Consider the following 26,798-nt stretch of genomic DNA (forward strand, 5'->3'; position numbering starts at 1 on the left):
GAGAGGGCGCAGCGCGGAGAGCGCGGTACAGGCCCCAGAGAGGGCGAGGCCCGGAGAGGGCGCAGCGCAGAAACGACCCTGGAAAGGGTCAAGGGGGCCAGGCATGGCTACGGCCACCTGAGCCCCAAACGCGGGAAATCCGCAAGCGTGGAGGACGCGGCAGAGACCCCGAGTGGGGCCGCAAGCGCAGAGGGCGCGGCGGAGACCCCGGGAGGGGTGAGAGGAGCAAGAGAGACCCAAGGGCGTCAGTAATAGGCCGGTGGGTGAGAGCCCGGCCCAGGGGCGCCAGGCGGGTGATGAGCCCAGGGTGCCAGAGGGAGAGCACCAGAGGGGCAGGGGACCAGACAATGTCCCCCGGGACAGCTGCGAGGCTTGGGGCGTGCTAAAGGGGAGGTTTAGGAGGCACGCATTTGCCCATAAGGCTGGGGTGAGAGGACCCCACTTTGGAACAGAGGGGATACCATCAAGGTGTCGTTAGGTGCGAGTAGGCAGCCTCCCATTCTGAACCTCAACATCAAAGACGTGGCGGGCGAGAAGAGGGTGCCAGACCACCCTAATTGGCACGGCGAAGGGGCACTCGCGAGCTCACGGCCGCTCGCGGGGCCGTCCGTGACAACTAATAATAATAAATTTTTAAAAATTAAAGTCCCTGTAGTGACATTAATGAAGAAACATCATGTCAGACGGGACTGCCCATAACCTGATGAGTTTGTCTCTCTGGAATGAAACCAGACAATTCAGATGCTAGTGAAGCAGCCTGCTTAAAAAGGTCCTTTTCTACTATGGTTTTGACTGTGTTACTGAAAACTTTCCAAGGCTTAAGTTCAAGGATGGTACTACAAACACTTAGGGTTGAATAATCTTGATATTCTTACATGTAGTAAAATGTGGCCTAAGGAGCCGGTTGGCTCACTAAAGCTCAGCACTGTGGTCCAGGAAGAATAAAAGCATGGTAGCATAAGGCCTATTCTGGCTTGCATTACTGTCACATAAAACACCAGGACAGAAACAAGCATAGTGGAGCTGTATTTCACCATGCTTCTCAGTCATAATCAAATTAAATAATCTTTGCCACCCCATAGGCTGAAGCCAGGAAACTAAAGTGTAGTGCAATGGATAAATAAGCAGGTAAAATATAGCCATACAAATGTATTCAACAGCTAAGCAAGTCATTTGTTTTCTATGGAGTCCATCCTCTTTCTCAGCTTCATTATCAAGACATCCTAATAAATCCATTACATTTTAGACTATTGTTAAAGTTTATAAGAAATAATATTTTAATCATATTAAAACAAACTTAGTGGATAGTCTGGAGAGGTCTGAACTCTGAGAGAAATCCAACTTGAATACATAGTCCTGATCTGCCAACCCCAGAATGAGTATATTGATGATCCAAATTCAGCAGAACACTTAAGGAAATGAAGTACTTACTAGGTTATGACCTGCACATTTTTTTTTTCAAATTTTAGGGGATAAATTAATGTTTCAATGGGTGATGAAAGTCAGACAGGAGGATAGTGAGCAGGAAAGGACTTTATGGAAATGAGGACCTGGCTGGAACCCAGTGGCTAGATACTAAACTCAGGGCTGAGGGTTAAAAGCTAAAAAAACAGTATTGGTTTTTAGAGATTAGCTGGAATTTTGAAGCAGATAAGTCTTTTTTTAACTAACCCTTTTATGGGGGAAGAAAGAATATAATGTATGTAAACCTGATTTCTTTTCACAACAGTCCATGATGAAAGAAAATAGATTTTAAGGCCAGAAAGATCTTGTCTTCTGCAGTATGTTAAGAAGGGATTGAATCAAAGACCACTTACATGAATAGCAAATGCTTTCCATCACTCCGTCAAACCATTATGTTAACACATCTACTTCTTCATCCAGGCCCACCAGCAAAGTTCTCCCACCACAAAAAGCTTGGAAAGAATGTGGTCCCACTTCTAATTTCTAACTTTAAGGAAAATACCATTTCTCTAGAGCCCAAGGAACTGTCAAAAGTTATGAAAACTCCCCAGTGTCACCTACCATGAGCTGTTCTGTGAATCTAAATGTGCTTTCAGTCATGTTCTCCATCAAAGGCTAAAACAGAGATAACATCACACTGCTCTACAAATTCTAGAGAGGGACGGTTCCCCAGAGACTTGATACATCTTCTTAATGAACCCATACCATGAAAAGGGACTAGGACAGATTGCATAGATGATTTACCACCTCCCATTTCACCTACAGCATGCTGTTTTGCAACCTGAAAGCTACAATAAATAAAACATACTTCTCACCAATGTATACAAACTCAAAGTCTACCATTCTGCACTTTTAGAAATCCCTAGCTTTTCAGCGATCTGGTTCATGTTATGTAGTTTGGAAGGCAAAACTACCCTCAAAATTGCTCTGGGGCAGCAGAGCCCATTCATACTGACAGCAAAGTAGCACAGCAAGTCTCCTAGCCAAAAAAGATTTTTACGCTGCCTGGCAACCAACAGAAAGTAGGTACTGACCTACACTTTTTGCGGGCTGCCATCGTCAGCAGCTCTGTCTTTCTAGAGTGCATTTCACACCCTGTTGCCACAGCCAGTGAGACAGAACTACTCACCCAGCAGAAGCCACGGAAATGTGCAGGCACGCTGGTGGTTTGCAGCTGGCATTTCCCATCTCCCCCTGAAGTTCTAGCAGCCAAAGCACTGCAGTATAGATAACTTCCTTAAACATACGTGGTTCACTACTATCAGATCACTGCCAGATGTTTTAAGATGCTGGAAATGAGAAAGACCTAGATAAAAGACAAACTTTTATTTGAATTTAGTAGGAGCAGCCTTCATTCTGCAGAATTTAACAAACAATGTTCTGAAGGAAATCTCATACGCAGCTACATTTCATTTTGTGACTAAGTTCCAGACAGTGGTATGGTAGTTCTCACACACCGATACAGATCCCAAATTCCCCTTTTTCTTGTTTTTGACCAAAAACAACATCAAAGTTTTGTTCTGTCAAATCATATAATTGTCCCATGTACTATATTTATTATTTAAGGAATAATGATTCTAATAAAAGCATATCTACCAGTACTCTAGCTCTGTATTAACACCATTTTGCCACTGTTGCCCCTAATATTTCTTATTCATATCCTTTTGACTATCTTGCTAGTAATAATCTGCCATCCATTTTCAGTATAAAGTACCATAGCATTCTGTTACATATATCATTGTTTTAAGCTTGTATTTTACATTTTTTACTTTGAAGTTTGAGTTTTACTTAGAGAAAACAATTTTAAAAGTATGTTCATTACAATTAATACTAACTTGTAATTAAGTGAAGGATTGAGGAGAACCAATAGCTGAAGGCACAGTAAAAAAACATGGATGCTTTCATTCCTAGGTTACGGTTAGTTTAAAGGCAGCTAAAATGATACTAATCATAAGCTGCTCTAGGAGAGGGGTAAAAAAGCAGCCCATCAGATGATACCTATTTTCATAAGACCAGTTCCTGTGGTAATATTTGGATTAAGAATAAAAATACAAGTGGTGACCTCTTTAAGAGGTGTCATATATCCCATACAACAACCCTGACACAATTCTGGTGTTGTATATATTAAATAAAAATGAATAACATGTGAGCAGGGCAATGAGGGAAGCAGAGTTACTAAGAGACTTCAAAAATAGGTTGTGTTGTTTTATATAAAACAACACAACCTATTTTATATAACATACATTCCATACATATATATTATATAACATACATTTCAGGCAAGAGCTTTAATGGGATGGATGGGCAGGAATGGATGGGCATTCCAACAACAAAAAGCAACACTGCCTGAAAAGCTGGGCAGCAATGTATATTGCCTGCTAGACAAACAGCCAGAGGTCACCACCTGCAACTTCTGCAAATGGAAATGAAAATGGGGAGCTAAGCCACCTAGGCAGCTGGAGTTCAACACACGCTGCAACAGCAGCAAACAGAATAATGTGTACAGATGGGCAACAGCAACAGCACAAAAAGCAGAGAATGTCCTCCTTTTCTTCATTCTCTAAGAGTGTGATATTTATTCAAGCTTTCTGCCACCTGGTACTGGTAGCATATTCAGCAGTCAATGTCCATACCAGAGATTTACAACACAAGATGATACGAGACCAGACCCTGCTCCTGCTACATTGCTCCACTGCTGAACACACAGTCACGTAAGAGAGGAGTCTTTCCACTGACACAGAAGAGACTAGATCAAATTGTTACTCAGCAATGCAAAACAGTCCATCACTCACACTGCATCTGCCAGGCAATTTAGCAAAGTTATACTCTGTTAATAATGTATCTTCAGAAATAAATGTTCATATTATAAAACAGACAGCACTTTTACAGATCAGTACCATTTATTTAAAATGCTTACATTAGAAGTCACTTTATAGGTGTCCCTTAGTCACAAGCACATCTCTGTGTTCGGGCAATTTCTAATTATTTACATTTTTATACTTTGATAGAGCTTAAAACTTGTTGTAAATAAGAAACTTATAACCCTGTCAAATCTGTTCCCCAGCTTCGAGCTGCTGAGCCCAATCTTGATAATATTATATATCTAAAAGAGCTGCTAAATAACTTAAATGAGTGGGGTAAAATTAACCTTTGCTAGTCTTTCTGTGAACATAGTAAGAAGCAGGAATGGTTTCCCAAAACTAGGAGATAAGACAAAAAATATATGTCTCAGTCACAAAATCTCCTGTTACCATAGTGATGAGGACTGAGCCAATGACTAAAAATACCTGGTCTTATTCCGGCTGTCTAAGGAATGTGACCTAAATGACATATAATGCATGATTTTCCATAAGAAATTAATTAAATTCACTGGAAGCAAATACTAAGATATGCTAATAGTCAAACGTGATGGAGGGTCAGCTACTAACAAAGTCATCTGCTGCCTTAGAATTCAGATTCAGCAGAGAATTTGGCTTTAAAAAAAAATCTCATAAAAATATATTGAACTGAAAACAGTAGGTCATTAAACAGATGAAATAAGCCATGATTAAATATAGGTTTACCACAACAAAGCAATCAGAAACAAAATATTTTCACCTGTTTAGAACACACCTGAAATCTGTCATTATCCAAACCAAGACCATGTTCCCAATTATTTGGCTGCTTTAGTTGTCCAGCAGAATTGGTGGAGTCACAAAAGTAATGAAGAGCCATCTTTGGACTCGCTACTCACTGTAACATTGGTCTGACACTAATGCTGTAGCCAATGCCTGATTTGTCTTGACTAGGTGTTAATATTGTGACATATTGACAATCCTGACTGCAGAAGCTGGCTGTTCTTCTACTGCCGATTCTTTCAACAGGAATACCCTGGCAACTTGCTTTCCTACTTTTGGATATGATGGCAAATAAGTGACCAAAGCCCTCCTGAGAGATGCACACACATTATTAATTTAAAATAAAAGTGTACTGCTGTATAGTGGGCCCTCCTTTCCATCTCCCAGCGTTTAGGTTCAATTTCCATTAACTATGTTTTCAGATGCTGGTCAGAAGCAGCTGTTAGAAAAGGGGTCAAGCTGCTATAGATTCCCTTGCTGTCTCCAGAAAAGGAGAGCCATGAAAGATGATGGAGTATAGACTTAATTGAAATGAATGTTTTAATCCATTGCTTATAGCTTAATGGTCTCCATTTGGTTACACACATAACAAATCTCCTCTTCTAAGATGATATTCCTATTACATGTTCTTTTAAAAATAACATTAATGTACAAAAAAACTTAACTGCAAAAGAGTTAGGACAGATAAACACAAAACATACCTGACATGAGCCCATAAATACAAGGTAATGAGATGTTAACTCACCTAACAGCACATACTATCTCCTCCAACTGTGAACTGCAAGAGCTTAACAGCTTGTGCCTTCCTGCACACACACCTTTACCAAATTATATTTCTCTTCCCCCAGCAGTAGCGTGCATTTGTTGTAGTAGTCTTTTGCACTGAGTTGTAAAAGGCCAAGTGCAGAAGGGTGCTTAACTGGGGATAGCAGAAGGCACATGAGAGGAGCAGGTGCTAGCAGACACGGAGGCTTGATCCTCCTGGGAGATGTTGTGGCTGCTGGTCAAAGCATCCCCACTCCTTTAGCTGTGTGTGCCCCGTCCCACCGCCCCCAGCACAGCAGGAGCTGGCAGAAGTGGGGAAAGGGTAGTTTCCCCAAAGTGGAACAGTCTTTCCCATACCAAAGTGCATGTGCAGGGGCATGCACTACAGTAAAAAGCAGTGGCACAAATTTGTGCCGCTACTATTTATGTTGCTGCAAAGCACATGCCCCTGAATGTGGGGACATGCCTTGTCTGTAAACAGTTGCAAGGGCAGAGCTGCCAAGGAGAATGAACAAAGCTTGTCTTTACCTTTTTTACATGCTACATCTGTAGAAATTAATTAGCAAGACCATAGATAATAGTGTAGAAGCTAACTACAAAGCAAACACAGCACTTCAAGGACACAGCCTGATAAGACTCCAGGATGACCAAATCTTAGTCGCCTTGAAGTCTGAAACAATCAAGGATGTAGCCCTCCTCCCTATTAGTTAGCATTTCAAAAACAAACATGTAGCCAAAAACCAGTTTGAACTAATTAAAGGTTTCTCACACTGACCTAATATCTTGTTTTCTTTCACAGTGAAAAATTCCCACCTGCGCATGCATCTTGTCTGTAAACTATAAATCGCCTCTAACAGTTTTATTCAGAGCCTCTGAGCTTGCTCAGGGTACCCAGCATGCTGAATAAAATTTGAGACTGACAGCAACTCTCTGTCTTTGAGAATAGCTCCGCAAGGGGTCACGGACTCCTCAACAATTTGGCAACCCAGATGGGTCCCCTTGTGTGCTGACATGGCTGCTCGTTGTTTGGACCAACCGTCCCAGCCAGCATAGGTGAGTTTGTCACCATTTGAAGGGCTTGGTCCGGACGTCGGGTAAATGGGGTCCACCATGAGGGAATTCATTCCCGTGAATTTATAGACCAGAGTGCTTAAGTCTCAGGAGCATGGGACAATCGGCTTCAAACGTCCCACCGGGATCTCCTTTAGGGAGGCTTCTCCAGGCTTGGGGAGAAGGGAATCTGCCATTGCAGTCTGGCATGGGCAGGAAGCGCGATTGTATTTTGTGTACACAGGAGTGGCCTGCCTTAACTCAACAAGGTGCTCTGGATAAACGGTAGCTGAAATTTGGCTTATTTGATCGGTCTCGTTTGGCATTCCTTCGACTGGAATGGGTAGCTTTAAAACCTCAACACATGGATTATTGGTACCTGTCGGCTGGATTGGCCGAAAAAGCCCCAAAACCAGTTCTATACTCTACCTCTGCCCCCTTATGATCCTCCAATTTCAGTCTCCGTGGAGTCTGAAGACAGACCTGAGCCTCTCTACCCTGCTCTCCCTGTCCCCGGTCAACCCTTGCCCCTGATAAGAGCGCTCCAGCTCCCGTGGCGTCAGCGCCGACTCCGAGCTCCGGGCTCCCTGCCTCCAGAAGCTTTTCTTCAGTCTGCACCCAGAGCTGAGGTCCTGTGGGGGAGGCATTTCCATCCAGCCAGGGGAAGGAGTACCTGAATGTGGTGGTTCAGGCTCCTTTGCAAACCCACCCGGTCCCGTTTGTGGATGGCGGGGGCAGCTTCCAGGTTCACCCTACTCTAATTCATGTGCCTTTCACCTGGGGGGACCTCCTCATTTTGCAACAACAGACCCCCTCTTTTTGAGAAAAACCTAATGAAATGGGGCAGACTATTCAGCGCATAGTCCATACTTATGACCCTTCTTGGTCAGACATGCAGGAACTCATGGATACCCTGCTGACCCCACACAAGTGGGCTAAAGTTTTAGACTGGGCCAAGGCTGTTGCTTCAGCAGCAAACAGAGATCCTTGGCCTTCCAATGAACCTAATTGGGATTACAACACCTCTGGGGAAGGGCATTCCTGAGAGAAGCCCAGAATGACTTACTAGCAGGCTTTGATGAAGCAAGTAAAAAGCCCGTGAATTAGGGAAAATTCCATGCATGCAAACAGGGACCCGAGGAGCATCCGGATACCTTCTTTACCTATTTGTGTGAGGCAGCCAAGACATACATTCATCTTGATGTAAATAAACCTGAGCATATGCCTTCTCTGGTATCAGCCTTTGTAAACCAGAGTACTCCCGATATCAAGGAGCATTTCTGCAGATATACTCCAGGGTGGGAAGGAAAGAGTATGTTAGAGATAAGAAATATAGCAAGCTATGTGTTTGATGGGAGAAAAGAGAGGGGAAAAAAGAAGGAGAGAAAGGAAGATTTTAAGCTAGTAGCTGCAATAGTTGAGGGAACTATGCACAGCATGTCTGGAAGAGGACGGAACAGGGGAAGGGGCCAGGGAGGGTTTCAACAAAAGGGATTAGGTCAGAGAAACCAGGGCAAAGGGTGGTCCACAGTTCAAAGGGCCGGCGAGGTATGTTACTACTGTAAACAACCTGGACACTTCAAACGAGAGTGTCCCCAGAGGAAAGGGATGAACATCAGAGCCATCTCAGAACAGGGGCCCCCTCCAGACCAGTGATGCAAGGAGCCGGTGTCAAAAACTACACCCAGGAAAGAAGGACTCAGTGACCCAACTGACCACCCTCACCCAGTCTGCCCTGCAATCACTATAAATTGCAATAGGAGTGACCCTGTTGCCTCAATTCAGGTAGGAGAGCAATGATACGATTGTTTAATTGACACTGGCACTACTATGTCTATGTTGTCTACAACTCCTGAGCATGCAGGTCTAATTGAAGAAGGAACTAACAATGTGATGGGAGTGAGGGGGGAATTGTTCAAAACTAGCAGGAGTGCCCCTACTCGAGTCCAAGTGGGACCCTTGTCATGTGAACATTCCTTTTTGTTGTCTGCCCGTGCTCCTATGAATTTGTTAGGACAGGACTTATTGTGTAAGCTGAGGGCCACTCTACGCTGTAGTCTGGAAGGAATAACTTTAGAATTGCCAATTGACAAATTGCCTTATTTTGCCAGGGCATTGGCCTCGGGAGGAAAAAGAGAAATTTACCAGTGAAACTACAACGATTGCCAGCCACATTGTGGGGCTGGGAGTCCACCGATGTAGGACTGCTGAAGTCTGCCACTCCGGCTGTTATTCAAACCAAGGGGGAAGTCCTGCCTTGCGTGCGTCAGTACCTGCTGAATAAAGAAGCAGAAGAAGGTTTGCAACCCCTGATAGATGAATACATCAGGAAAGGGATCTTAGTGGAGTGTCAGTCTCCTTGCAATACTCCCGTGTTACCAGTCAGGAAACCTAAACTAGGAAAGGATGGCAAGCCTGTTTATCATTTTGTGCAAGACTTACATGCTATAAATGATTATGTGATTCCCAGAGCTGCCGTAGTTTCTAACCCTGCCACTATTGTTACCTCCATCCCGTGGTGAGCCACCCGATTCACAGTAATTAATTTGTGTGCTGCCTTCTTTTCAATCCCAGTTGCAGCCCAGTCTCAATACCTTTTTGCCTTCACTTAGAAGAGAAGACAACATTTAACCTGGACGCGACTTCCCCAAGTATACACCGAGAGTCCTACTATCTTCAGCCAAATCCTGACTAGAGACTTACAAGGTATCATACTTACCTCGGATACAGTGCTTGTACAGTATGTAGATGACCTACTACTAGCAACACAGACTCAGGTAAACTGCCAGATGGACACTTTAAGACTATTAGAAAGATTAGCTAAAAAAGGACATAAAGTATCCCCAGGAAAATTACAATATTGCCAAAAGAAAGTTACATACCTGAGGCATGTGATCTCAAAGGGACTGCAGGAATTGTCTGATGAAAGGGTAAAGGCTATAAAAGACTTGCCAAAACCCACCACTAAGAGGCATACGCGAGCTTTTTTAGGAGCAGCTGGATTTTGCCGGCCGTGGATCCCTGCTTATGGAGAGATAGTTAAGCCTCTGGTAGAGACCACTCGGAAGGGAGAACCTGAAGTGGTTCAATAGACCCCCGAGCTAGACCATGGTTTTCACCAAGTTAAACACCAGCTATCACAAGCCCCTGCTCTAAGACTCCCCAACTATGAGAAGCTGTTTGTGTTGTTTGTCCATGAGAGATGGGGAGTAGCTTCAGAAGTCCTAACCCAGAAACTGGGACCTCAGCTACGCCCAATCGCTTATTACTCCGCCACTTTAGATCCAGTGGCAAAAGAGGTAGTTAGCTGTCTGGGCGCCGTTACAGAGGCAGCACTGCTTGTTGAGCGATCAAAAGAGCTAGTCATGGGGTACCCCCTCGAAGTCAGAGTTCCTCATGAAGTTGAAGCCCTAATGACTAAAGAAAAGACTCAAGCCTTCTCTCACCAACGTTTAGCCCGGTACGAAGTGACTCTGTTAGCTGCCGAGAACGTGCACATCTCACGCTGTACTAGCCTCAACCCGGCCTCACTTTTGCCTCATCCCGAAGATGGAGAGCCACATCACGACTGCTGCACCGTCGTTTCCATAATGGAAAAGCCCTGAGACGACCTCACTGATGTGCCCCTGAACAATCCTGACTTAGTCTTCTATGTGGATAAGTCCCCCTACATAGAAGTTCATCGGACTGAGTATGTGGTCGTCACTGACTTCAACATCGTTGAAGCAAAGCCCTTATCTCCCCGGCTAAGTGCACAAGCAGCTGAACTGATTGCTTTAACTCGTGCATGTGAACTGGCAACCTAGATGACTAAACGTATACACTGACAGTCGGTATGCGTTTGGGATTTGCCACTCTACCGGGCAATTATGAAAACAGCAAGGCTTCATTACTTCTTCTGGAGCAAAGATTGCGAACTCCACTCAGGTTTCTAAGCTCCTGGAAGCCATCCAGAAACCCAGACAAATAGCTGTAATGCATGTCGCCGCACACACCGGCGGGAGCATGCCTGTAGCCAAAGAAAATAAGCGGGCAGATGCTGCTGCCAAAGCCGCCGCTCAACAACCCATAAGTCTCAATGCCCTTGCTCCTGTGTGAGAAAAACCCAGAGCCTTAGAAGAATATGAGCAAGCGTGCAAAAGAAAAGAAAAAGACTGGAAACATCTCTATGGGGCTTATTCAAAAGATGGACTGTAGTACACTAGCGATAACTGCCCCATCTTGCCTAAAGCACTACAGCAGCCCTGTGCCAAATAGGGCATAGGCAAGGTCATTATGAGGCAACTGCCATAGCTGAAACCATTCTCCGAGTTTGGTTCACCCCTGAGATCCATGCAGTGGCTAAACAAGTGACCAGTGTCTGCCCCACTTGCCCAGCGTTCAACTCTGGCCCAGAGAGAAAAGCCCCACCTGGGGGCCAACCTTGAGCATATCAACCATTTGAGAGACTGCAAATAGACTTCATCAAACTTCCCCGGTGCCGAAGATATAGACATGCCTTAGTAGTGTGAGATCAGCTCACCCATTGGGTGGAGGCGTTTCCTGCCACCCATGCCTCTCATCAGCAAGTCACTCATGCGCTTCTAAAGGACATTATTCCGCAGTTCGGCATACCCCAAGTCATTGACTCAAATCAAGGAGGTCACTTCACCTCCCAGGTCTTGCAAACAATTTACACACGATTGGGAATCACTAGGCAGCTTCACACCCCTTATCACCCTCAATCATCTGGAGAGGTGGAAAAGACAAATCAAACTCTAAAAACCCTTCTAAACAAAGTGTGTTCGGAAACTCAGCTTAAGTGGCCCGAGGCATTGCCCCTTGCACTATTTGCTATGCGAAACGCGCCTAGAGCTGACGTTAAGATATCTCCCTATGAGCTTTTGTTTGGTCATCCACCCCCCATTACCCATGGTTTCCTTCCGCCAGCTACAGGATTGCTAGCAAGAGATGAGAATTTAACCCATTATGTGATTTCTTTGCAAAAGCAGCTTACTACTTTACAGCGTCATGCTGCCGTTCAGCAACCTGTACCCTTTGATTGCAAGATACACCCCCTCAGTCCCAGTGACTACGTATGAGTCTGTGTTCCGCAACAGAAAAGTTGCCTGGAGGCAACGTGAGAAGAACCATACCAAGTCCTACTAACCACCCACTTTGCAGTCAAGATTGCCAAAATTCGTGGAACCATCACACACATGTGAAACCTGCAGTGTTTACCCCAACAAAACCTCATCATGTACCTCCCCTTCGGCTGCGGAGATCCAACAGTCAATGAACAATATGTGCCTTGCAAGTACTGCCATGAGTATATTTGTGTTAATAGTCCGTCTGCCCATATTAATCAAGTGCCCCTGCAGTCTCACCCAGTTCACAGGAATTTATCCTGGCACCCAACTAGAGTATACTAACACCAAACAAGTTCGAAACAAAGTTAGTCAAGTCCCGCCTGAAGGGGCTTCCACTGTCATATACAAGTCCAATGCTCCCCCAAGTCAATGTAAGCTGTATGGGTATTACCCTAGTAACCATAAAATTTAGTGTGCAGACCTCACCACAGAGGCAAGTCAAGCTTACATCCAAAGTAAAACTACTAACCCTGGAGAACAATCATTCTATTTCAAAAGTGAAATTGAGACCTCAGTTTAGCGAGTGTCGTCCCCTAAATTACTAGCTATCAATCCTCACCAAAATGTAGAATACCCTCATAATGCTCTTGTAAAAATGACTAATTCCTACGCAAGTAACCTAAACTTCTCAAACTGCTAGGTGTGTACTCAACTACCCAAGCATCCCAGCATAAGTATTCCTCTTATCGGTCTTGGCCTTAGTTCATTTAATTATTCTTCTATTAACAAAAGCACTCATAATGACAGTAAATAGTACTATGAATGCTGGTTCCTTAATGAAGTAATCTTCCCTGAAAATTCTGTGTGCTATTACAAGCTATGTCTTAGTAGTTTTGCTGTGTTTGTAAGAAATGCCACAGCAGGTGCTTGTAATATAACAATAACCTTAGACCCATCCTCTCTCGGATGGCAAGGTAATAGACCTGTATATGTAAGGCATTATTAGCTTTGTAAAAAAGTTGCATTTAAGCATTTGGTATAGCACGTGCACCTGAGCGTAGTGATCCCAAACATGACACTTCACCCGAACATGTCACTTCAAAAGTGGCACTGAAACTGCCCACATCGGTTCCGACAAGAGGTAGGCCTCAACCCTCTTGTCGAGTGACCTACCTTGTTCCATTCCTTTGCCCAATAGGTCATACCTTTGATAGGTGTTTCTGAACTTAAAAAGGCTCTTCTAAATCTTTCAGCCTCACTAGAAGTATTAGCTAACAACACCGCAGATGCCTTAACCCGACCGCAAACTGAAGTAACTCAAATTTCTCATATTACTTTGCAAAATCGCCTAGCGTTAAACCTACTTCTTGCTAATCATAGAGAGGTATGTACTTTAGTCAATGATACTTGCTGCACCTATGTAGATAAATCAAGAAAAATATTGAAAGATATTCATAAGATCCAGAACATGGCAAGTCAATTCCATGCCATAACCAAAAATAACGCCTCTTAGAGTATACAAGATGAATAGGCTCTCCTGACATCCTGATTCCCCGGATTACAATGAGCCCACAAACTCATTGTTATTATTGTTACTCTTGAATGTCTTTTGATTTTAACCTGTTGTTGTATTCAATGTATTAGAACCCTACCTTCTGTATTATCCACATGTTGTAAATGTACTATGCATAACATAGAAGAATATGTTGAAATGTCTAAAGCTAAAGTGCTGGAGTGCCAGAAGCATTTAAATACTAAATATGGTAAAAAGTGATCCTGGCCTTTAAAGGCCAAGATCAAAGAGGGGATTGTAGAAATTAATTAGCAAGACCATAGATAATAGTGTAGAAGTTAACTACAAAGCAAACACAGCACTTCAAGGACACAGCCTGATAAGACTCCAGGATGACCAAATCTTAGTCGCCTTGAAGTCTGAAACAATCAAGGATGTAGCCCTCCTCCCTATTAGTTAGCATTTCAAAAACAAACATGTAGCCAAAAACCAGTTTGAACTAATTAAAAGTTTCTCACACTGACCTAATATCTTGTTTTCTTTCACAGTGAAAAATTCCCACCTGCACGCGCATCTTGTCTGTAAACTATAAATCGCCTCTAACAGTTTTATTCAGAGCCTCTGAGCTTGCTCAGGATATCCAGTATGCTGAATAAAATTTGAGACTGACAGCAACTCTCTGTCTTTGAGAATAGCTCCGCAAAGGGTCACGGACTCCTCAACACATCCACTGGTGTAGATTTAGGGCCTTGCATTAAAAAAAGAGACAGGCCTTTAAAAGCGCACTTTATTTTCATGTAAAACAGATAATAAGCAGTATAAAAATGTGAATGAGTTTTGCCTCATCCATTTTCTTAATGGCAGCAACAACTCCTCTACCCCCTCTAAACAAGAACTTTGCAAGATTGCAAAGGAAGCACACTATTATGAATACATTTTAAGAAATGACCTTACCTGGACAGACCAAACGCAAAGCCTCATCTATTTGATGTGGGGATAGAAAATGTCCACAGTCTCTTAAAAATCCAGGCAGATCGCTTCTGTCCATCTCTTTCCAGAACTCTCTCTTGGCAAACATTGTTTCATAAACTTAAAAGAAACATACACTTTTTCATTATTCAATCAAACTTACAAACCATTACAACATGTCTTAGACGTGCAAGAATGCTCTGTGTCAGGGACTTCGATTAGGCAGGCCAGCCTGGGCCAGGCACCACAGCAGTGAGCCTCAGCTAATGAACGCTGCCCGAGCTTAGGGGTAGTGACCATCCTGACTGGCTGATGGGAGTACTGCCGTGCCAATCTGTTTAACACTAACTGGGGCCTTGGGTCTACAGGCGAATCAATAATTCTGCTGTGGCAAGCCTCCCGCTTCTTGACTGGTTTTGGACTTATTCCTGGACTTCAGTTTTGGATTTCCATTCAGATCTGTTTCCTGATGCTGGTTTGGCTCTGTTTTTGGACTTCGTTCTGTGGATTGCTCCTTGGGTTGGTACTTGGTATCTGATCCCCAGATCCTAACCCTGGGTTGTGTTGTGGATTCTGCTTCTGGAATTTCCTCTGATTTTGGTATATGGCTCCGGCTCCCTGACCCAGCCCCAGGCTCTTGCTTCCCCTCAGAGGTCTAATCATTAAGCCATGATGCAAGACTAGACCCTGCTCCTGCTACGTTTCTCCACTGCTGAACATGGAGTCATGTAGGAAAGGAGTCTTTCCACTGATACAGAAGAGTCTAGATCAAATTGTTACTCAGCAATACAAAACAGTCCGTCACTCACAATGCATCTGCCAGGCAATTTAGCAAAGTTATGCTCTGCTAATAATGTATCTTCGCCCATGCCTTGGTCCCTTACATTCTGTGTCTTCTAGGAAATACCTTATTTAGAATCAGGTTTATATGTAGTATAAAGACTATATAAAGAGAAGACATTATAGTCTTCTGTCAGATAATAGATTAGGTTCGTTTTTGATTTATGCCTGAGGTACTATGACATTTTCAGTTACCTTGTGCTATACCAGCCAGGATTTTTAAAAAATTACAAACTCCAGCCAAATCAGTAGAAATGGAAAAATATTGTTTCAAGATCCACATAAGGAGAGATGGCCTTATTACATGGCATGGGTTGGAGGCATCTCTACCAGAAGGCTTAACAATTCTTAGCAAGGGGAAAAAGGCATCAGGAGGACTTGGACTGTAGGGTATTATATCTCCATATTATTATAACAGAGGTTCTCCTGGTTGTGCTAAGCCTAAGCTAAAAGGAAAACAAGAACAGAATTAACCATCAACCATTTCCTTCATGGATGAGTGTATTAATAAAGTTTCAGCCAGAGAGGAGCTCAGAATAAGAGCTGTTTGATTTATTTTGCACCTTTTATGGGAGACAAGGAATATATATATATATATTTAAGTGTACACAAGAACCTACATTCTGAAATCCATAAATCATTTTAGGTGATCTACCATAGGTCAGACATTTTTTGCAGAGTCTATGCCAGATAACCTTCCTTCTCAGTAAGTAAAGAATTTCATTCTAGCTAGCAGCATAAATGGTTTACTAATACAACTAGTCTAAATTTGGAATTCATCTTAATAGAATAGATGGGATTATGTATATAGAAGGTCTGTTTCTCTCCCTCCTTCAAATACAGCAAATGTATGTCACATCAATGTTTAGGAAAAACAATATCTTCCTTTTAAGCTAGACTTTCTGCTCTATTTTTTTTAAAGACTACAAAGATAAAACAAGAGCCAATGCATCTGGTTGCAACATGCTCTCCTACCTACAAACAAAGGACCTTTGAAGGGGTACAACTTAATAGGAATGCTTCAGTGATTCAACCACCCACACCTTAACACCACAATGTCATGTATAATGCATCATTTTTAATCATGCAGTACTATACAGCATGTTACACAGAAAGATTCTTATGACACTCCATATGAACTACTGGCTAAAGGAAAAAATGTAATATTCCATGGAAATGTACATTATTGGTCCAGGAATGCATTATTTCTCCTATTTTAATACAGACCTACAAAAACAGGAGATTGATTTGCCTGTTTCCTATACGATGACTATATTTACTAACACGGAGATTACTAAAGTCACATCTGAGACTTTACCATTGAAAGCCATACTTGCAACTATGGACATCTCTAGCCTGCACACTAACTTCCCACGTCATGTAGGCACAGCTGCCTGTTGGAAATACCTACTAAAACACGGACTACACTCCAAATACATTGTTGCACATATGATCTGCTTCATCCTCACCCACAAGGTTACTTTCAACAGTTGTTTTTTCCTCCAAACTATGGGCACAACTATGGGCATAAAAATGGCCAATCAACCTCTTTATAAGCCACCTAGATAAAGAATTCTTAGAAAACTGCACCATCAAACCTGCAGCATACCTGCGCTACGTAGATAATATTTTCATCATCGGGGCTGAACACCTGGACTTACTTATTGACTTTCACCACACGTTTAACATGTACCACCCCATAATCAAATTTTCGCTGAAATACTCCTAAACTAGCATCAACCTTTTGGACATCATGATCCACATCCAGGATGGTTCCCTACAAACCGTCACATACAAAAAAAACCCATGGACCACCATGCTTATTTCTCTGAAATGAGCAATCATCTCAACCATAGCAAAAATCTGTAATGTACAGTCAGGCTCTCAAATACCACTGCATCTGCTGTGAGGAGAATATTTGTAATGCTCACCTGGCCAGTCTGAAATCTGCCTTTATACAACATAGACAGTCCACTAGAGAAATAGACTCTGTCTTTGAAAGAGCCACCCAAATACCCTGCAGTAACCTACTTCTGCATGAAAAGACATCTTCCTGTGACCACACCCCTGGTGGTCACCTTCCACCCCAAGCCAGAACTGATTAAAAGAATCAGCATACAACTACAGCCTATACACAGATTAGACTTTGAGCGAAATATTCCCAGCCCTCCGCTCCTGGCTTTCAAGCAACCCCCCAATTCATCATCAGAAACAAACTCCCCAATGCTCAACAGGCATCAGAAAGGATGCAGCCTTACCTTAACAACAGATGCTTAATCTGTCAACAGATCTCCACTGCTACAACAATCAACACCTGTAACAATGAGCCCACCAGAATCTATGGACCCTACACGTGTCTTTCCCAAAATATGATCAATCTTATCCAGTACACCAAATGATCCCATGGTGATTACATGGGTAAAACTAAATAAAAATGACACAGGAGAATGAACTCTCACAAAAACAAATATAAAGGATAGAGACACAGATATGTCAGTAGGAGCACATTTTTCACAGAACAACCACTCCCTTTCTTACCTCACTATTCTCAGGCCCAAGAGAAATCTGCCAAACACCTATAAAAAGGAAGTTTGGAAACAAATATTCATAAGCTGACTGGATGCTAAAAACCAAGGACTAAACACTGGTATTGACTTTATGACACACTATTCCTGATTCCTGAAATTCTTTCTGCACGCTACAGGTGATACCCTCCTTCCTTTTAACAGGTCTTGGTCTCCTAGTAATCAAGCCTTTTCTTTTCTGCTAGTTGTTTGTCTTCTACCCCTGAGTATTTCTTCCCTCTCCAAGTTCACTGCCCTAGTACCTGTTCTTAATCATCACTGATCACTTAGACCTGATGAAAAACGCCTTGCATTCAAAAACTTGTCTAGTTTTATCCAAACCATGCAGTTGGTCCAAAAATGATGTCATCCCAAAAAATCCTTGCCACTTTCATAACTCTGGGATCAGCATTGCTACAACACCACTCCAGCACAACCAAGTTTTTTTATGGATTTTCCAGTTAATGTGTCCTTAGAGTGGCTTGCTGTCCCAGGACATAAAAAAACTGACCAACCACACCAGCAGTATTGCTTTTCTTCAGTGATTTTGCTAATCTGTTTATAAATACCCTATGCGAAGATGTTGCTGTCACTACTTGGGAGACTATTCTGCAGTAGAATTGATGTGTTAGGAAATCTATATTATTTTTCCAGTTTTTCTTAATCTCATCTTGCCACTCCTTGTTTTTGTCCAAAGACAATTCCATCTAGTCATATACAAAACAATATAGAGAGCATGAACAAGCTGCAGATGATGCTGAGGAGGACACTGCTAGTAGCAATCAAACATTTCCTACCTCTTTAACATTTTCCAGCACTTGCACTCAGGATCTACTCTGAGGTAGACCATAAGAAGTAAATTCCCATCAGTAAAGAGCACCTTCTTGGCTGCAGCCTCAGCCTATTATCATCCATGCCCCATTTCTCTCTTGCACTTTGCTACATCCCCAGTCACATGTGTAGGTTCTATAATGGCCCTGTTACAAAGGAGTGCAGCTGACTGTGCTAAATATCACCTTACAACATATGTTCCACTATTCAGTCAGCACTTAGGCAGAAATGAGGCAATGGAGAAAGTAATTTGAAGTTTAAAAATAGATCTTTGAAAAAAGATCCTTAAAATAAAACATTAAAAAGGCATATATATATTTTCATAGCGAGAGGAAATAGAGATACACTCTCTATACACATATTGTTTCTTCCATTTTAGAATATTCTATAAATGCAAGATTCACTATCCTAAAAATGGGAACTATTGGTAGAACTGGCAAAAATTCTTAAATCAGTTTGTAAGTAAAAAAAGGAAGCAATTACCATGTTTTCCTGCATGCCACATCCCCCAAAAGAGGCACACACCTTGTTTTTGGAAGGTGGAACATAGGAAAAAAAAGATATTTCCAGAGTTATGGCCTAGAACTCTTTCATGGTGATGCTATGCTGCAAAATCACTACCCCTTCTCTCTGAGGAAGCTAGCAAGCAGGGCTGGAGTCTAGTTTTAATCCTTTCACAGCTACTATAGAATGTGCATCTGTTTTTTGGGTTCTCAGCCAAAAGCTACTGTCAATTAATTAGCAATGAAAGGGTTAACACTGAACACCACCGCCACTTGCTTGCAGCCAGAGAAAGAAGGGACACAGCCTCGGCATTTCTACTCCTTCAGGTATCTAGTCCAGTGAAGAAAAAAATCAGCTTCCCCACTTAAGACAAGCACCCCAGTTCTGGAAGGTTGGGAGGTTGCTTGTTCTATGTTAGTATGGTATTAAGATGGCTTGCAAAATCACCTTTTTTCACCCACTGTTTCTCTGACAGTGCATAACCCTAGCATCAGTAGGTATATAAAGCAAAAATCAAATATCATAGGTGCAATAAGTACTAACTGCACAAAAATGTAGCATCTATGGCATTGCATTTTGCAACAGTGTCTTGATCAGTAGAATCTACCAACTGAGATAGATCCTGTAGTTCTAACAATGGATAGCTGGATTGACATCTTTGAGATGCAACTGGTAACATGGAATGAGGTTTGCACTAAGGAACAATTTCTAACATTAAGGTTATAGGGGAAGACAGATGCTCATTCGACGGAAATTTGTAACTCCACAAAAATGTGGCATGACTTGTGTGTACAGCCATTCAAATCCCTGGTTGTCCAGAGTTCCACAAAACCTGACAAGAGAATATTCTGCTAGCACTCCATAGTCGGGGGGGGGGGCGGGGAAGGGAAGGAGGTCCTAATGCTGAGATCCAGCGTTTTTTTAAGGGGGCCCCTTGGATCACAAGGTTTCCAAAGATGGCTGAGCACAGAGGAATGCATTTATTGGCTGATTGCTATGGGACCACACACTCAAGGACATAACCCCCTCTCCCCACTAAAACTGAGAGTGCAGAGGCATAGCTTTCCTGGTCAATTCCTATCCCAAATTCTTGTCAGCAGTTACACTCCTAGCTGTTCTCAAGTGTGGCTACCAGTGCAATCTGGTTAGAAGACTCAACAAAACAAGCACCAGAATCAACTCTAATTATGTAGTACTCTGGAAACCATTTGAAATATACCTCCGTGAACATTGGGATGGATTTTATCTTGCTGATGAAAACGACAGCACTGAATGGCAAGTCAGCATGATGGCAACACGTGTGCTCAGTTCCACCTTTCTAGGGCAGTAGTATTCAGCATCAATCACAGAATCAATCCTTGGAGCCAGGGATGGGGACAAAGCTTAAAGGACTTCTGGGATGCTGAAGATTGAGCTATACTTCATAGTGCTAAATGTAAGTGTGCAGACATGACATGTGGCACTACTAGAAAGAGGTAACATACATTCATGGTGGTTTCACCATGTTGTCTTCCAACTCTAAACAGCCTGAATGGTTGTATGCTTGCTTTTTGCAATATTAAAAAGGCATTTTTAGTGCTACAGATGTAAAATCTGTCCATGGCCACAGCATGGTACTTAGAGATGAGTACATACATTTAAATTGGAAATGAAAGATTACTGTCTACATAAATATTAAGAGCACTTACATGTTTTCTTGTCCATCCACTCCTCTAGTTCTGAAAAGCTTAGCGATGTAGATAGATTCAAAAGACCAGATCTGCGCTTAATACGACTCAACATTTTACGGTATTTCTTCACAACTGCTGAAAGGGATGGCCCATGACTTTCAGACTGTAATTACATATGTATTGCATTTTCATTACTTTTAGAAATAAGGAAGGGATGACTAAAGAAAGCAGATGAGGAGGTGGAACTGATACTGATACAGAACGAAAGAAGATGTTAATAGGAGACAAGGAGAGGTAATCCCATTATAGCAAATATGTATTAGTTTATAAGAGACAATATTATGCACCATGTGATGTATAACAAATTAGTATACAAGACTTGTAAAGCTGATACTGAAGATGGTTCAGAAGATGCTCAGTAGACATATTTTAGTACTTGACACCTGAAGACTCCAAAACCAGGAATAATGGAGCAACAGATGTTATTCTCTGAGCGCACGAGTCATAGCTAGAAAGACAGGATTCTATATCCAAATAAAATAGAATTGCATAGCCATGGGGAAAGGGAAAGAAACTACCAAAAAATGGGAAATTTACCAGAAGCATCACTAGTACAGGCAGCCCTTGGATTTATGACACAATTGGTTCCTGAAAACTGAGTCTGAACTTGAAACTTTGTAACTCAGAACCAATTTTCTCATAAGAAACAATATTATAAATGGGGGATTGGTTCCTGAACCAAGGCCCAATACCCTATTTTCACCAAAAATTCCCCAGAATTTTGTACTTGATCAATTCTAGATGAGTAATATAGCTACATTAATGTATTAATACTGTAAATAGCAATCATATTGATTTGGAAGGACTTATTTGAGGTGACTTTGCTAGACTTTTTGAAGGGCTCTTGGTTGGACTTTTTGAAGGGTTCTTGGCTGGAGTCTTCTCAGGAGTCTTGGCTGCAGGTTCTTCTGGAGTCTTGTCTGCTTTCTTATAGAAAGTGTCCAAGAAAGTTTGGACAGATATTCTCCAGGGAGATGAGCGATGCAACAATCTTGTTCACTGGCATAGTGTTGCATTGGATCAAGCATTGCAAAGTCAAAACTGATGTCATAAAGTTGAAACAGGGTGTCAATTTATAAACGTTGTAAGTGCAAAAGGTTGTAACTCAAAACGTTGTAAGTTGAGGACTGCCTGTATGTCAAGGTCTTGAATGAGCAGTGTAATAATAGTTAGCTTGTCCATGAAACCACTCAACCTTAATGACCAGGGAAGGCAGGACACAGTGGCACCTTTGAGACTAACTCATTTAGAAAGGTAATTCTGAATAAATTAATCTCTAAGGCAGTGCTTTTCAATTTGGGTAATATGAGATCTTTTTAATGGTGCCACAGTACCAGTCCCAGTTTCCTATGGTACCTGTAGTTACTCCTCACTGCTGGCTCCCTCCAGTATCCCCGACACTGGCTGCCCCAGTGTGCTAAGCAGTACACTCTGCCGCAGGTGGGTAGGTAGGCAGATATGGGGCTGCAGAACTGCTTTTCACAGCCCATATCAGCCTCCCTGCCTCCCCCCAACCTCCTGCCCAGCTCTCATGGGCACGGGGAGGGGCTGTAAGGACAGATGATTCCCATCACCATTTAGGAATATTTTTGCTCAGTCAACTGGGAAATAAGCAGTTAAATGCTTTGAAAAAAAATTATAATACTAAGTGCTTGAATGAAATATTATCAAGTTCTCCCACATGGCTTATAGCAGAGCTATGTAAGAAATAAATGCCTTGCAGTTTCATGGATCCTGAGGCAGGCAACCACACTTCATCATTTGCATAGCACTTAATACGGGCAAGGTGCTACACAAAACAGAAGCAGCAATACCCTGCTATTTAGGACTTTGCATTCTAAGGGGAATAGTTTTGGATTTGCTGCACACTCAAAATTTGCAAAGATTTTTCAAGAAGTACAGAATTAGGCACAAGTTGACACTAAAAAACTACATTCAGAAAATGGAGGTGAAATCATGGCTCTACTGAAGTCAAAAGAAAAACTAAGGGTTTCACAAGATCTGAATGAGCAAGCTTTTTGCTTCAAAGAAGTAGTACTTTTTAAGAAAGTCAGGATAGAAATATAATAATGCAGGAGGTCAGGAAAAAAAATGTCATTTTCTGAAATGACAAAAGATAAAAACAACAAAGAATGTAAAAGGAAAAAACTCCCAGTGAAAAACAGTTAAGATATTGTTGTTTGAAGCTGATTGTAAGCTGCCTGATGCTAACAAAAATGGCATGTAACTTCAAAATTTTATTTTGGACATATTCTATACTGTGTGTCTTTTCCCAATCTGATATTTTACTTGCTTTAGTCCTCCTCCATCTGTTTTTGTCTGGGTTATATAAATGTAAATAACTACATGGATACCTTCAAAACAGATAAAGAACAGGGTGCTCACTTATGAGATCCTAGACCGGTGATTTGCAACAAGGGTGCCACTAAATTCAGAAAAGTTCAGAATAGAAGCCTTCAATCTAGAAAGGTTGAAGGCATCTAGAGTGAAAGACGTCACTGCTCTAAGGTGTCCTGCCTCTCTACTAATGAGCAAAGGAGAAATCAGAGATGTTAAGAGTTCTCTTATTTCTCCTTTCCTACTGAATTGCAAGTGTGCCCAAAAGCTTGCAAAGAAAAAACAATTGCAACTGTTTAGTTGGTCTAATAAAAGTTATCACCTCTTCCCCAAGAGTTTTGTCTGCTTAAAAGGCCATGTGTTCAAATCAAGTGTAAGTTAGGTTTCAGAATATTTATTTGATTAGAAGCCTGCATATTGCCTAGAGAGTGACATCCTGCTGAAGTGAAACTGTAGGCTCTATAGGCAGGCAAATAATAAGCATAAGTTCTTTCAGTGTTCTATAAATACTGAAATGGAAATCAAAAGTGAACAGTATGGGCACATCCAGAGAAGCGTGCATGTGCATTTACGCAGGGACAGATAGCAGCATCAAATAGTTGTGTGGCTGCTACTTGTCCCTGGGGAATGCCCCTGCATGTGCACTCTGCCATGAGGCAAATTGCCCCAGGTGAGGTAGGGGAGGCTGGGGCCAGCACCTGGGCTGGCCCCAGCAGCTTTACCTGGGGTCCTGGGGGCCTTCCGGGCTACAGCAGTGGTAATCTGGGTGGATGGATCCTGGCTGGCAACCAGAGTGTGGCTCTGGCCAGTCAGGTCCAGTTGTGGGCAGTGAATGTTGCAGCCACGTGTTCCACCCCACTATTTTTTAAACTTCTTTTTTAAATACTGGGATTTCCTGGCATCTAATTTTGGCTCCATGGAGAACCTTTTAACATGTGCTGTGTGCATTTTGCGGTACCCTGAAAACCTTTGAGATGCTGCAATGCGCATGTGCATGTTCGTCTGGACACTCGCTGCACAGTTCTCAGGTGACTATCTGAACAAGATGCAAACTTCAAAAGGAACGATTTTATGACAATCTATGAATGCTTGGCTCAGTGATTAATATTTAATAGCAGAGGGGAAAACTACTTCTAATGAGCAGCCTGTTAATTATATGATATTTTTTATATTTGAGGAAAAAACCTTGGAATTAACTGGTCAATGAATATATATGTACCATAATTCTCTTCATAACAAGAGATAAAATATGATTCACAGGCTCTTTACTGCTAAAATTTCTCAGATGCTCTACTTCAGATCAAATGATGGTACATTTAGAGAAAGTTCAAATACTATCCCCGCTTTTATTAAATCTTCATATAACCCAAGGTTTGCAGTACAGAGGTGATAGTGAAGGGCTCAGTGGACAGGGATCTAAAACACTATTTCATATCAGAGTAATAAAAAGCAGGAATTCTTAGGCAACTATATTAGAAGTTCAACATTAATACGTAAAGCGAATTGCAGTATATTAATTTAACATATGACACTTTACCTTCATCTTTATTCTCCTATATCTGGTACGTTCAAGCCATCCTCTGACAAATCTCTGAATGCAAACAACTGCATTTACTAATTTTCTAAAGCTAGTCTTCCTTCTGGCTCCATGAAAAGCCTCAAAGATGTCTAGGTGTGGTCCAATTCTTTTAACTTTTTCCTGCGTTTCAAAGACAATACGTTTTGCACTAGAAATCAAAGACAGAAGATACATTTTGTTAATTTTCAAAAGTGTAGAGCTTAAGTGTATAGCACTTACGAAACTATTAAATTAAGATTTCAGTGAAGAAATTCATATAAATCCATAATAATTTTACAATGCACTTAAAGATTTTAAACAAACAGTTAAACATTTACCATCAACCATTGCTTATATTAGTACCCAAGACTTGCTGAATGCTTGCGTGGCACATATGTATACTGGCATATCAGCTATTAGCTGCCAGGGTTTGAAGAATGTCCCTCACATTGCTAATATTCTCGAGATATGCCTATATTGAGTCTGTTAGTTTTCCAGGCTGCCACCAAAAAATAAGACCCCTCCATCTAACACACACAGAGACACGCCTTTGTCTCTGGCTTGACAGTTCGAGAAGGAATGGTACCCTCAGAATGGCAGAGAACCTTAGCTGCAACACAACAGTTTTCTTTCAGTTTCCAGGCTTTTTGAGTGTACAAAACACAGTAAATAAAAAAGAATACTGCAATCAGTGCATATGCCTCCCAAATGGAAGAATCTGAGACAGATGTAAATGAATACAGTAACTTATCTACCTGTTGCAACAGCCACATCACCAGTAACTTAGCTACTGAATGACAACTGAATTTGGTGCACACAACAATGTACTGAAGCACTGAAAGCTTTCCAGGCATCTCTTCCATCCTAATCCTAGCCATCAAGCCTAGTTATTTAGGTACATTAATTTAAACTGGTTGTGATTTTTTCAATTTTTTTTAAACTGGTAAATTCGAATCTATGGATATTAGCCTCTTTTTTTGGAACACAGAACCTTTTTTCTATCCCTGGAAATGTTCAAGAGCAGGTTAGACAACACTTGCCTGGAATGATTCAGATGGGATGACCCTGTTTTTAACAGGGAGTTGGACCAGATGACCTCTTGAGGTCCCCTCCAGCCTCATTTTTTTATGATTCCATCACAAAAGGTTCTTTGAGCTCCAATGAGAATTTCTGGTTTAAACCAGGGACGAGGCAGGGCAAACTGGCATCTTAGGCTAGGAATAAATATTACATCTATTGTGCATTAATTGCCCAGAAAGCGCTCTAAATCCATAACTGAACAGACATTCATGGCCCTTAGAGTGCTTTAAAAATGGTGCATCGTGCTCTAAGTTAAACCTCGATGGATGAGGTACTAGATTAAAGTGCTTTCTGTTAAGGAGCTTTATCAAACATCTGTGCCAGATCCTGTTGAAAGTTAACTTTGAGTACGACTGCCACACAACAAAACAATGGTGTTTATCGCAGCCCTAATCACCTCTCCTTATCCATTAATCTACTAGATGCCACAATACCCAGTCTGCCCCAACAATCACACTCCCTCTTACAATACTTTTGCTTCTTTTATTCATTCTTCCAATGTGGGACTGTCTCCTACATACCACCAGATACTTTCTCTGACCTCTCAGGGCATGCTGCCTGGGCAGGTTTTTTGCCACTAGGTGCCTACATTTCTGCATTGGTCACCAAGCCCAGAATGCATAATTCTTTCAAACATGTTGGCAAAAATGATACTACTTCTTCTACATGCAGGGCACGTTTGAAATACAAGGATGGAATGCATTGCTTTTTATTATTATTCATTTCACATTTCAAAAATATGAGAAATGTTTATCATAGCAATGTACATTGTAAGTCTGCTTCACTTCACATTCATTTAGTGCAGTCAACATTATACATATTAATTTAGCTCTGTTATCAGATTGACAAGCATTAAGTTTACACTTTGAATTTTCTAGCTTTTGGGATTTTCCTCTCTAAACTTAAG

The 26,798-nt window shown here is 41.8% G+C and overlaps 1 protein-coding gene across 1 annotated transcript in view; it reads right to left on the reverse strand.

Annotated features, from left to right (window-relative positions):
- LOC109309590 overlaps nt 1–26,798 on the reverse strand; it is a 55,213-nt gene that overhangs the window by 3,082 nt on the left and 25,333 nt on the right. The window contains exons 3-5 of the mRNA XM_019534332.1: nt 24,791–24,980; nt 20,875–21,019; nt 14,433–14,567 (exon numbers count right to left, since the gene is read on the reverse strand). Coding sequence (XP_019389877.1) covers nt 14,433–14,567; nt 20,875–21,019; nt 24,791–24,980 — 470 coding nt within the window. The remainder of the gene's footprint in view (nt 1–14,432; nt 14,568–20,874; nt 21,020–24,790; nt 24,981–26,798) is intronic.

Source organism: Crocodylus porosus, unplaced genomic scaffold (assembly GCF_001723895.1).
Source record: "Crocodylus porosus isolate Cpor-Errol unplaced genomic scaffold, CroPor_comp1, whole genome shotgun sequence".
Lineage (NCBI taxonomy): Eukaryota > Metazoa > Chordata > Crocodylia > Crocodylidae > Crocodylus > Crocodylus porosus.